General features: G+C 47.8%; 1 protein-coding gene across 1 annotated transcript in view; it reads left to right on the top strand.

Annotated features, from left to right (window-relative positions):
- RCOR1 (REST corepressor 1) overlaps positions 1 to 12,204 on the top strand; it is an 81,029-nt gene that overhangs the window by 54,407 nt on the left and 14,418 nt on the right. Inside the window, exons 4-6 of the mRNA XM_082761511.1 lie at positions 2,362 to 2,414; positions 6,357 to 6,518; positions 9,203 to 9,321. Coding sequence (XP_082617637.1) covers positions 2,362 to 2,414; positions 6,357 to 6,518; positions 9,203 to 9,321 — 334 coding nt within the window. The remainder of the gene's footprint in view (positions 1 to 2,361; positions 2,415 to 6,356; positions 6,519 to 9,202; positions 9,322 to 12,204) is intronic.

Here is a 12,204-nt window from a genome sequence, read left to right as displayed (position 1 = left end):
TCACGCTGCATGTGGAATACCTGTCCTGAGGAAGCCAAGAGCACTTAGCTGAAGTACTGGGAAATGCCATACTTAGGATTTCCTGGCAGCCTCTGCTTTTGGTGTGCTTATGAAGCCTGGGAGCATCTGAAGTTGCACATCTGCCCACATCCTTCTGCCCTTCCCTTCCTCGTTCCGTGGGTGGAGGGAAGGATGGTGTGTGAAGAGGCGGTTCCCTTTGCTGTCCCCACATGGTCCTCCTGGATGCTGTTATCTCCTCGGGCTGTGGTTCTGTGACCTTTTCTGTCTTCCTGTGGCAAGGCTGGTTTCAGAGGTTCCTACCCTGCTGAAACCATCAGGATGTTCGATTCAGCAATGCAGCAATTTCAGCCTGAGAAGCCTCTATCACCATCCTGTCACCTCCACTGGCTGTGCAACTCTTCTGTGATGTTTGTATAACACCAGAAAAGGCTGTCAGCAAGCAGGGAGGGTTTTTATCCCAGTCCAGCACCGTCCTGAGAACCAACTTGCAGACTTGGAGAGACAGATGCACGTTTGCTGCGGGGCTGTAACCGAGTGGCTGCGGCTACACCTTTCCTCAGAGGGCCAATAAAACCTAGTGAACCCATCCCGAGTGTGGTCCAACAACCAGGCTCGTCAGCCTCAGCCTTTGGGAGTGCCCCTTGTGCGCAGGTGGGTGGGGAGAGCAAGGACTCCGTGGGGTGTCCTCGCTGACGTGCATCGTGCTCTTCTCCTGCCACGACATGCGGCTGTGTCAGTGTTGTCACAGGCTTCTCCATGGCATTTAACAAAATAAAGGTGTTGCAAAAAAAAAAAAAGTGTGAAAATGAGTTAGTGCATCTTGCCAAATCAAGGCTGGGCATCGGTATCAAATGCCATGTTGCCTAGTAAGACGGGCTGTCTGCTTCACCTGGATTTCATTTGTTTCTAATGCTGACAACCTGAAAACAGGAGGCTGGTGCTCTGCTGCTGTGCCTTTTCTGATCTGTCCTCTCTGTTTTGCCCAATAACTTCTGAGCTCACTGCTCAGTTTCCTCAGTTGAAGACAGAATCGAGGAGTGTCCTGGCATGAGGAGGAGGCTTTAAGAAATGCCCTGCTGTTAGACAGCAGGGAGTCACGGCAGGTTCTCATGGAGCAAAAGGCATGGGAGCAGCACGTGTGAGAGCTGAAGTTAATCATGAGGCACAAACCGTGGGAAATGTGGCTTCCTCAGCTGCAGTGCTCGCAGAACCGTTTCCTTCCTTAGTTGCTGTGTGTGCTCTCCACGTCATTGTTGGATGCTCAGCACAGGAATTTGGTTGCGTCCCTCCCCTCGTGTGCAGAAAAAGAAGGGAGAATGAATTTGACCTTATTGCTAATGACTTGTCTGGAAGTTCGATGTTTGTACACCAGTGAGAACTCGGGCCACGTGTACGTCTTCGAAGCCTTCCCGGTGCTTTGCACATCAGAAATCCTACAAACAACCAATACTTCCAGCATCCTCTGCTCTGTCAAGTGAAGTGGGAGGCTCACTTTTAGCTTATTTTTCAAGGGTTTTATCATTATGGCATATCCAGTGATGGCCAAGTGCAAGGACACAGGTTTTGGAAGAACAGCGCTGGATGTCGCCTTAGCTCCAGTTGCAGTTGGATGTAACGTGAGCTCAGTCACTTCTACTGGGAGAAACATTTGGGATTTAGTTTTGTCTGTACAAAATGCAACTCCACAGGGCATCTTCATGTTATAAAGGTTAAAAAACTCGCAGGGGCCTGGTATGTAGAGGTGGGGTTTGGTCCAAGATGAGAATTGCTGAGGCACAGGGACCGAAAAATTTGCCAAGATAGCTGCAGTGATTGTGTAACGCTAGGATTCTGGCAGTATTGGAAGGGTATGGGTTGTCTTTGGGGTGTTCTGTTCTTAAGAAAACAGCTGCTTTGGGGTGGGGGGGTTAAAAGAAAAAAAAAAAGAGTTGGGACTCATATCTCTGCAGTTCTGGAGAACGAGGTTGAAACTAGAAGATGTTAAAAACTTTCAGAGAGTAAGTAAATGGGAGCAGATCGTGGGAGAAATGCTTGTGCTTTTAATTCAAAAATACCTGTTTTGAAATATTATATGCTGTGTTTCGGAAGTATTGAAACTGGCTTGGTTATCATGCATCATTTAAGCTTGTTAAGGACAATATGGAGTAGTTTGGCTGTTTTTCTTTTGTTTCCTTCCTTTCATGACTGGTTGGAAACAGCAGCTCTTTATGTGAGTTCAGTGTGGAGGATACAAAGACCATGGCTGAAGACAGAGCTGCAGGACTGTGTTTTAGCCTGGGATTTGAGGAAGAGCTGAGATAATTGTATGAAATGCCCTTATGTCTTCTCTTTGTTTTTCAGTGGACGAATACATTGCCATTGCTAAAGAGAAGCATGGATACAATATGGAGCAGGTAACAATCCTTTGAATGCTTACTTTATTTAAAAAGTTGTTTTCAGCAGGTATTAAAACTCGACTTAAATGACTGTCCGCAAGTTCTTCTTCCCCTTGTGCTTTTTTTTCTTTCTTTCTCTGTTTTGTTCTGTTTACTTCTCCCCAAACCGGCTGTTCCTAATGGTGACCCATACTCTGGGATTATAGAGTTCACCTTGAATTTTACATAAAGTGTCAAAAGAAGAAAACAAAAACATTGTAGTTTCTAGAATAGTTTGACCACAAGTATTAAGTGTCCTAAGGTGACCACCTGTTGAACGCTTTCGGAACCCCTAAACAACATTAAAAAGGCCAATGACGTGTGTTTGGGCTGCTGCCTGCTTGTGTTGTGGTTTCCAGTTGACTGCTCCACAGCTGCTTCATGGATATCTTGGATTATTAATGAGCTATTGAACCATCATGTTCTTTTGAGACAAACCCATATCCAGGACTACACACCTTAAAAATGTGTTGCAGATGATTTTGCCATTTGTAAGTGAGCTCTTAGGTGTCTGTGCAGTACCAACTTCACCAGCCGTCCCTGAGGTTAGCCACTGCCTTCAGCTCAGGGACTGAAATCCTGTTTCAAGGGGCAGACCTCTCCTTTACTCCACTCGGTCTAGGATTGTGTACTAATCTTCCATATATTAACTAACATCGATTTCAACACTTGCCTAGGGAGATGAGTAGTGACTGGGGAAATTTTTCTGAACTCTCTACAGAGTTTCCTTATGCACTTGCCCGGAAAGGTAAGGCGGGGAATCTTATGACTTACTGTATTGGCAAATTACATACTGTAATCTCTACAAAGGGATTCTAAGAAAACTTGAAAATTTATGAATTTGTTCAGGCAGAAGCCATTACCATAGAAGTCTGTGATTTGGTCAGGCAGGGGGTTTATTTAAATGATTCTGCTGTCTTTGAGTCAGGCTTTCAGTGGTTGATATTCATCCTCAGAAAGACTTCTTGTGGGACATGAACATTAAAATCGAAATAGCCAGCAAAAGTTTCTGAAAACTCAGGATGATCAGAGTTAATATTTGTAGTTTCTAAGAGCAGAAAATGCCAATAAAAAGAACAAAAAAGCACTGAAAGGCTGCATGCTTAAATCCAGATGAAATCCTGGATGGCTCACTTCAACTGAGATAGGTATATCCAAGTACTGGAAATTGTGGGTAATGTTTGCTAAAAGAGTAATAAAAGCTCAGGATAATAAAAGCCAATTTTGTCATTTCAGTGGAGAAATATTTGGAGAGTGTAGACTGATCCAGAAGAGTGATGAAAATGAAGCCTGTAACTTTTAAACAAACCGAATTCTTGTAGTTTGGAAAACTTTATTTGGCTAGCAGCCTTGCGTTCATTTTAGTGTTGGAAATAGATACCTCCCACCCTTTCCTCATAGCACCTCCTCCCCATCTGCCTTCCCCCTGCCCACCCCTCCTCTGGGTACAGAAGTTTTGGGACTCTCCAAACCAGGGCACGGGAGCTAAAAATGTCCCTCCTTCTAAAAACTTTTCCACTTCTTCTCCAGCGCTCTCATGTAGTGCTCTGGAGATGAACACATCCCAGGTCCTTCGGGATTTCCTAGACTACCAAGCGAGGCGCTTCCAGGAAATAAGTGGAAAGGATCTGCCTTGTACCATGACTTGTGTTACCAAGGGACACTTTCTCTTCAGCAGGTGCCATGAGTGTCTCTGTTGACTGGGTGGCTTTGGAAGAACCCATACAGCCCCCCTGGAAGCCAGGCAGGACGAGCTTTAGGATTTGGCCCCTTCAGGATTTGGCTCTGCTGGCTGCTGCAGGCCTTTCCCACACGTGCACCCCCAGACAGCCGGTCTCCTGTGCAGCTTTCTGGCTGACGGCTGTAACACAGACTCCTGTTGTGCCATCCGTGCCTGATACCATGGCAGTGAGGACGTGCTGGCTTGTGGATGCGAGCCGTGAGCCGTCTGGCAGGCCGGCCAGGCCATGCTCCAGCCCTCCAGCTGGCCGTGCCCATGCCAGCATGGCTCCTGTGTCACTGTCCCTTCTCCCCGGTGGCCTGGCACCACGCTGCTGGCTCTGCTGCCGGAGGGCTCGGGGCTGTGCCCTGGGGAGTCCCCTCAGTCTCGCCAGCTCGAGGCAGGCAAAGGGCAGGCTCTGGCAGGGCAAGCCCGCTTGGGCTGGGGTTGGCAAGCTGCAGCAGGCTGAGGTGTAGAGGTTACGGGCTTTTGGGAGCGCCACAGTGAGCTGGCTGCGTGCTGTGCTCGTCTGACAGCCTGGGTCAGGTGTCCGGGGACAAACAAGGCTGGCAAAGGTGTGTGCCTGCGTGTGGACCAGGGCAGAGAGCTCCCCGTGGGCACAGTGGGGGTGAAGGAGTGTGTGAGAGCTTCTCGGTGCTTTGGGGGTGTCAGCTGTTTGTAATTAGCCATCATCTTAGGTGGTGGTGGTTGTTTTTAAATGGATCTGTTGCTTTCTCACAGCAATAAGGAAGAGCTTTTTGATTTTTTTTGACCCTTTGCGTTGTGGAAGCAGCTCTCCCCTTGGCCCTGCTGTAGCAGTGTTTAGCACCAAAATGGCTCCCTCCACGTCTTCCCTTGCTTTCGCACACGGACATTTGGTATAGCACTTATCTGAAGCTAGGAGGGATGATAGGAAAGAAAGTTCAGTCCTTCAAGACTGCAGAATAGTTTCTTTAGCTTCACACTTTTCAAGGTGGATGGAGATAACTGGGTGTGTGGCTTCTGGGCCACCTCTGGTGACTGGGCCGTGCCCAAGCCCTTCTTGTCCTGTGTCTTGGCAAAGGGACTCCTGAACCGGGGCAGAGGGGTGCTTAGGTGGCACTGCAAGGCCAGCAGGGTCAGGGCAAGATAAGATAAGACAAGGCCTGCAGTCCGGCCCCGTGCAGATCTCCGTGAAGCAAGAACACCAAGAGGAACTGCTTTTTTGCATAGCGAAGCACGGTGGGGAACCCCCAGGCTCAGAGGGATTTTGTAGCTCTGAGTGGACAGGATGAAACTACTAGACGAGGGTAACCGAGGCTGCGAAACCCAAACCGAGTTTGCATACGCTGAGCGGGTTCCTCTGATGTTTTACTCAGCATGTTAGGTGCTGTTTTCACTTCGCAGCTCTTGTGAAAGGCTGGTTTCTAGCTCTGCGGAGTCAGGCCTTCCTAAAATGACTCGCGGTGGTCACTGGCATGCCAGATGTAGCAACGTGTGATCACACCTCACCCTCGGGACAGGGGCGGCTGTCAGGAGCGCCGGGGCAGGCGGGAGGAGGGCCGTTTGCAGGTGCCGGAGGCTGCCACAGCGAAACGAGATGTAGTTGAGGGGAACAAATGAGCAGCCCCTAAAACGAGGGAGATTTGTTCCTCCTTTTGGCCCGGGGACGTCTCGGCAGCAAGTCAGAGCTGTGCGCACCCTTTGCCCCTTCCTTCTCCTCGTTCTTCCCCCGCCTTCTCGCCCTTTCTTGCCCTCCCCCTCAAAAAAAGCCCCTAAACACCCAAAGGGAACCCCAGGCAACTAAACCGTCCTCCTGACTGCACGGGAAGCCATGGGAGGTCAGGGAACTTCTGGTCAGTGCTAAAGTCCAGCCTGGTTTGTAGGTAGCCTTCCCAAGGCTCTGCTTAGCTGGCCTGTGCAGATCACGATTAGTGAAGTAGGAATCACCTCTTTGATTTTCTTCTCCCCCTTCTCTGTTGGTACTCCCTTCTTACTTTGCTACCTCCGTGGTTTGTGTGAATTTCAGTAGTTCCTCAAAACCCGGCAGGGTGTGGGGCAGACTGCAGGTTTCTGGCACACAGAAGTGTCTGATGGAGCAGAGAATTAAAAACGATGGTCAACGTGTTCCCTGAGAAAAATGCTGTGGCTCTCCCTTTGCACGCATATAATAATACAACTTGTGATTACAGTTGTCCCTGCGGTGTCCTTGTTGTTTCTAGGCTCTCGGGATGCTGTTTTGGCACAAGCACAACATCGAGAAGTCTCTGGCAGATCTGCCAAACTTTACTCCATTCCCAGATGAGTGGACGGTGGAAGACAAGGTCTTGTTTGAACAGGCCTTCAGTTTCCATGGGAAAACCTTTCACAGGATCCAGCAGATGGTAAGTGGTGTCAGAGGAGTGAAAAAGCAGAACAGGCAGTTGGACAATCTCCTGTGCTGATTGTGGTGAACTGCTCTAATGCTTTTGAGAGAAAATGGGCCAAAGGGGATGTCGGAGGAAAAATAATGCCGTGACTAGATAAAAACAACATTGCTTCTGGAGCCTCTGCAGAAGCGTCTTCCTGAAGTGCTTTACCAGCTCAGGATAAACTTTGACTGTGCAATTTTTATTGGCTGGAAATTATGGTTTTCGGTCCCCTATGTGCCATGGTAGTGTTTGTCTCAGCTGGAGTTCAGGCATGGTCTGTGCACACGTGCCCACCCACACACCGAGTAAAGATTATCTCTGTGCAAAGCTGATTTCCTTTCTTGCAGCCTGCTTTTTAGGAATTCATTTTATTTGAGTATGAAGTCTGTATTTAATGTGATTTGGGACTGTCAGTGGGTGCTGTGGTGGAGGTTTATATATCATTTCAAGTATTCAGCCCTTTGCTTCCAATTGCTAGCAATCTTTTTAAAACTAAGATTGAAAACTTCAAGGGTAGACTTCTGCATGAAAGGGAATCACTGGGGTGTGTGTGGGATAAGGGAGCAGGATGTTAAAACGCTGATTTCAAGCAAAAGGTAATGAGAGATCCTTTTTGAAATACGGAGAGGATGGGATGTTAGATGTTTGTTTATTTACTAATTAAATCTTGAGTCTTTCTTTGACTTGTTTGTCACCTGGGTGGGAACCAGACTTTGTTCTTCACTCTTCTTCAACCATGGTTGTGACTTCCTGAGGCAAGCCTATGTAGTTGCAGTTTGTTAAGCCTCTTTAAAGCACACCTGAAGGTCTGTGTCCCTGATCCTGCTGAAAAGGGAAAGGCAACCTGCCCCATAGGCATGAAGGAAAGCTGCAAGGTCCCTTTTCAAAAAGGTGGCAGGAAGAGGCTTGCTCTCCTCATGTCTTCCTTGAATGCACCTGCACTGATGTTCGTTTGATCTTGCAGTCCTGGGGGCTCCTGCTGCCTTGTTTCAGGTGACAAGGCTGCCCACATGCCGTGGGCATACAGACAATCTGGAGAGCTGGGGACTCCTGAAGGGTGAAACACTTTTCTTCTTTATTCCTCTCATCTTACATGGAGGGAGGGAATATCCTGGTGAGGGGAGAAAAAAAAAAGAAAAAAAAAGAGGAATGTAAAGATCTTCCTGCTGCTTGGTTAACCAACAAAGCAAAAAATAATAAAAATAAATAAAAAATCACCCTTCAGTTTATGTGCAGAAACGTGACTCTGTCCCCGAGTGAAGTGCATACCCATACAGGGAGGGAAGCCAAGCTCATACGCTGTTCCTGGGTAATGATTTTTCTTTTTTGCTGTTGCTCCCAGAAAAGCCATCCTGCATGGAAGGAATTAAATGGCACGAAGCTTTGTGTTTAGTAGGGGACAGGAATTGGGGAGCGTGTTAGCTGTTAGTTTCTATCTGTTGGCCCAATAGCACCATTACGGCTTGGAACAGAGGGAAAGTCACTGAAGGCAGGAATGAGAAGTGAGTTGCGTTATTTACCGGAGCTGATGCTGATGTTTTGGCACTCGTAGTGTGTGCTTGTAGCCAAGCTGATGTTTGTCACAACCAGCCTTGTCCCTGAGTTTGTTCTGTGGAACTCGGTAATCCCAACGTAGCAGCCTGCTGCGTGGCTGCTGGCAACACAACCCCAAAGCAGCTCACTGAGGGGGCACAGCACGTGTTCTGCTGGAGCAGGTGGATTTGTGCCTGTGTGCCATTGTGGACCAGCCTGGTAGTTGTGGTGGGATCCATCGGTAGGACCTGAGGTCAGTCTGCAGTCTGCCAACCAGCTAATTGCAAGTGAAGACTTCACCTCTAGTACCTTAGTAAGCGAGGTCTGGCTGACGCTCAGTTTTGTTTTCCTCCCCAGCCATCCTGCCCTCCCAGCTGAATCAGACTTCTATCTAAAACACATTTCATTCAGCGAAAGGCTGGTCTTTCACCTCGTAGAAGTCCTGTGTAAGAATATGCATGCTGAACACCTCAGAAGTAGAGAGCTAGGCTTAGTGTAGCTTTACTCTTTCCTGAGGCAGACTTTATTCTTGTAGCTACAGGGCATCATAGTTAGTGTAAGAGGACAAAAAAAAATCTGACTTGTGGTTTTCCGATATCCTCAGTTAACCATACAATGATGTTTCACCTTTTGAAAGTATCTTTTGTTGAGACCTGAATAGATTTCATCATGTGAATGGTGTGAATGGGCCTTTTTAACCTGACATCAAAGATATGTTTGGGATGTAGCCTGCAATTCAGCAATTCCTACATTTGCTTACACATGCTTGTGTTGGCTTTTAAAACTGTTTGCTCACTTTCAAGGATCCATTTTGGATTTGTTCTTGCAATGTTCCTCTTTTCTGAAGGGAACCAGCTACCTGGCTGGTCAGTGGAGGCTTGCTGCGATGCTCCTTATAGATTTTGTTGTCCCAAATGGTAGGCATTAACCTGAAACAGTCCCCCACAGATTTCTTTTCTCTCTTTCTTTTTTTTGAAAGGCTTCAGAACTGCCTTGCTTGAAATTTTCAGAGAATCCAAAGTAGAGAATCAGAAGTTCCTTGACAAAAACCAAACCAATTGTGGGTGAACTCCTGGGGTTACTTTACATATAAGCGTATAAAAGGATACATGTTTAATTTACAGCTTCCTGACAAATCAATAGCCAGCCTGGTGAAATTTTACTACTCCTGGAAGAAGACAAGGACTAAAACTAGCGTGATGGACCGTCATGCTCGTAAACAAAAAAGGGAACGTGAGGAAAGGTAGGTTTGCAAGCAGAAAGGCCGTGTATTGATGCCCACTGATTTCTTTAGACTACCTCAGACATTACTGTTAGTTTGTAAGAAACTAGGTGTAGGAATTTCCCCCCAAATGTTTCCTGGTACCACTCCTTCTTTCCCCACCCCTTCTTCCCTGCTGTGCATGTTTTGCTTTGCTCTAAGCCAAAAGGAATCTGGCAGCAGTTTAGTGTGCTCCCTTCTCCAACACTGGGCAATTCCTGGTGGCCCCGTAGTGGAGTGGTCACCATCCCAGCACTCTAGGTACTTTTTTCTCTGATACTGCTTGAGGGTGGAGAAAATGAAATTAAAACCGATGTTTACAAGCTGTTTGGCACTGTTGCCAGCAGAGCCAGAAAAGCTGATGAGCAGCACAATAAAAGGAAGTCATAAAAGAGCTAGAAATCTGCCTTTATTTCCTCTACGCAGTGCTCAGTAGAATGAGAACACGGACCAGCTGGGGCACAGGCTCCAGTGCAGCACCCCTCAGCCTGTGCATGTGCACCCACACCCCTTTCCCATGCCTTTCACATGGAAAACTGTTCCCAGTGTAAGGCTTTTGGGCCAAGCTCTGTTCCCTGAGAAAAATAAAGTTAGACCAGGAAGAGGAGAGCTTACAATGACACCTCCGACAGCAGTGTCCCAAGAAGCTGGTTGTGTTAGGATCTAGGGGGTGGTGGTGATCAGGAGGTCACCAGCTTCTGCCGATGAGCCTGACTCCTGCTTGTGCAGCTATGTCTGCAAGTTGGAGCCCCCTGGGTGTGTGCCCTTGAAGACGGTGGGTCAGCCAGTGGCCGTGTGTGTATGGCTAGAAATACCTGCCCAGTCAGAACTGCCACTCGGTGACCTTGCCTAATTCTGGAGCTGAGCTCCAGGGCCTCAGAAATGCTGTGGCCTTGGGTGCGTGGGGGAAAGCCGTCCCTCTGAACAGCAGCAAGTCCATCTGCTCGATGTGGGTGCCTCCTCAACCTGCAGTAAAATGCAGTTTACATCTTTGCAACCCAACTTGCCCAATCTGGAGGTGTGCGCATGGCTTAGGAAGACTCCTAACCACATTGGGCAATGTTCTGCAAAAGCTTGTCCCTCAAAGGAGTCGCTGCTGTCGTGCTTCCCAGAGAGCCGTGTGCTGCCTCCAGCGCTGGGTGATGAGCCCTGTTTGGGAAGGGGGAAGAGATGCATATTGCCTGAGTTGAGATGTATCACACCAGTGACTCACCCAACCTCTCCCATCTTTTCACTAGATCAACAATACTCGTTTAACAGGCAGGGCCAGGGAGAATACTACCAGCCAGCTTGTTCAGTAGCTGGATGGCTTTCTCTGACCTGGCTTTCTCTTTCCCATTCTGTTCTTCTCTGCAAAGGTTGTCTTGATTATTTTTTTCCTTTGCATCCTGCTTGTTTTTGTCTTTTTCCTAGTAACTTATAAGAGAAAATCTCTTATAAGGAGTGTGTGTTTGTCTAGTACTGTGTAGTCAAGGATCTTTTTAATACTATCTCTATTTTTTTTCCTGTGCTCATATATGTGCGTACTGCAATTTGGGAATATACCTCTCTGGTAACATATATCTATTTATTGGATGAAGCAGCACCTCTGACCAAGAGGTGACTGGGAAGGAATTGTATGGGCTGCCATGTGCTGTAATTTTGCAGCCTCTGAAGAAGGCAGCTGGACTGGAAATGCATAACTCGATTTATATCTGCAGCAAGCTCAGCACCAGGCCTTCAACTTGATGTTGGTCTCCCCTTCTTCCCCTCCCCTGTGTAAAATAGTGAAACCTCCACACTCCCAAAGGATTTTTCAGCTCAGCCACGTGGAGTGTGGAAATAAAGCTGGGTGAAGGTAGGATGCCCGAGTTTTGATGATGTGCTGTGCCACCGGGTGCTGGCAAAATTTCAAGTGTTCTTCAGTTAATCATGATCAATGTCCAAAACTGCAAGAATGACTGAGTGGGTTTTGATCTAGCTCATGCCTAGAGAACTTGCTGGAATATGAGCAAACCGCGAGTGAAGCGAAGCCTGTGGGGGTTTGGCTTTTGTAGAAAGGCTGGCAGTTGAACCCAGGTGAGAATACAGCCCCATCTCCAGCAGAGCTGCCTTAAGAGAAGAGGCAGCCGGAGGTATCTCACTCAAGTGCTGCGGTATTTCTTCTGCAGTAGGCAGGGAAATTCCCTAACCCCTCAGGTTGTCACAGAAATAGCTCCCAGTGCATTTGGGACTGGGTTTTCAGTAGCCCTTCTGGGCTGTACGCGAGGAGCCATGTGTATGCAGCTCGTGGGGAGGTGCTTGAGAGCTTTATTCGTTGGAATCACGATTGTACAAACTAAATACCTTACAAACTAAATACCTCGAGGGTCAGCTGGTGGCTTGGGAGAGCAGGAGCAGCTTGTGCAAGTGACTGCCCTTGTGGTGGTGACACCAGCTCGAGTCACTCAGCAATTTGTTCCTTAGCTGACATCTGCGCAGCAGCATGGACACAGCCGAGAGCTAAATCTGAAATTAGCACCCACCTTACCTGCTGCACCCACCGAGCCTGCTGTCCCCTGCTCCCCTGGGGACAAGCTCAGGCTGCTCCCAGCAGCCAGGCGCTGAGCGCAGCTCCTGCCTGGGTTCCTCTGCCCTGCCTCGTGCTGTGTTGCTGCGACATACCTGCTCCAGCTGAAGTTCCTCATGGAGGCTGTGAAGTTTGACATGACAAAATAGGTTTATTTTTCTTATGTAGTAATTCAAAAAAAGGCTTTGATGAGATCAGCTTTTTTCTTCAGTTTCTGGGCATCATCCCAAATGGTGCAATTAACTTTAGTTGTGTACAGTACAAAAATTCTAAATGGTGAAAATATATTCGATTTAATGTCTGATTAAAATTCCAAT

This window comes from Aythya marila (genome assembly GCF_965140915.1).
Source record: "Aythya marila genome assembly, chromosome: 5".
Classification (NCBI taxonomy): domain Eukaryota; kingdom Metazoa; phylum Chordata; class Aves; order Anseriformes; family Anatidae; genus Aythya; species Aythya marila.
Note: the sequence above shows the minus strand (reverse complement) of the source record. Positions and strands in the feature narration are given on the sequence as shown.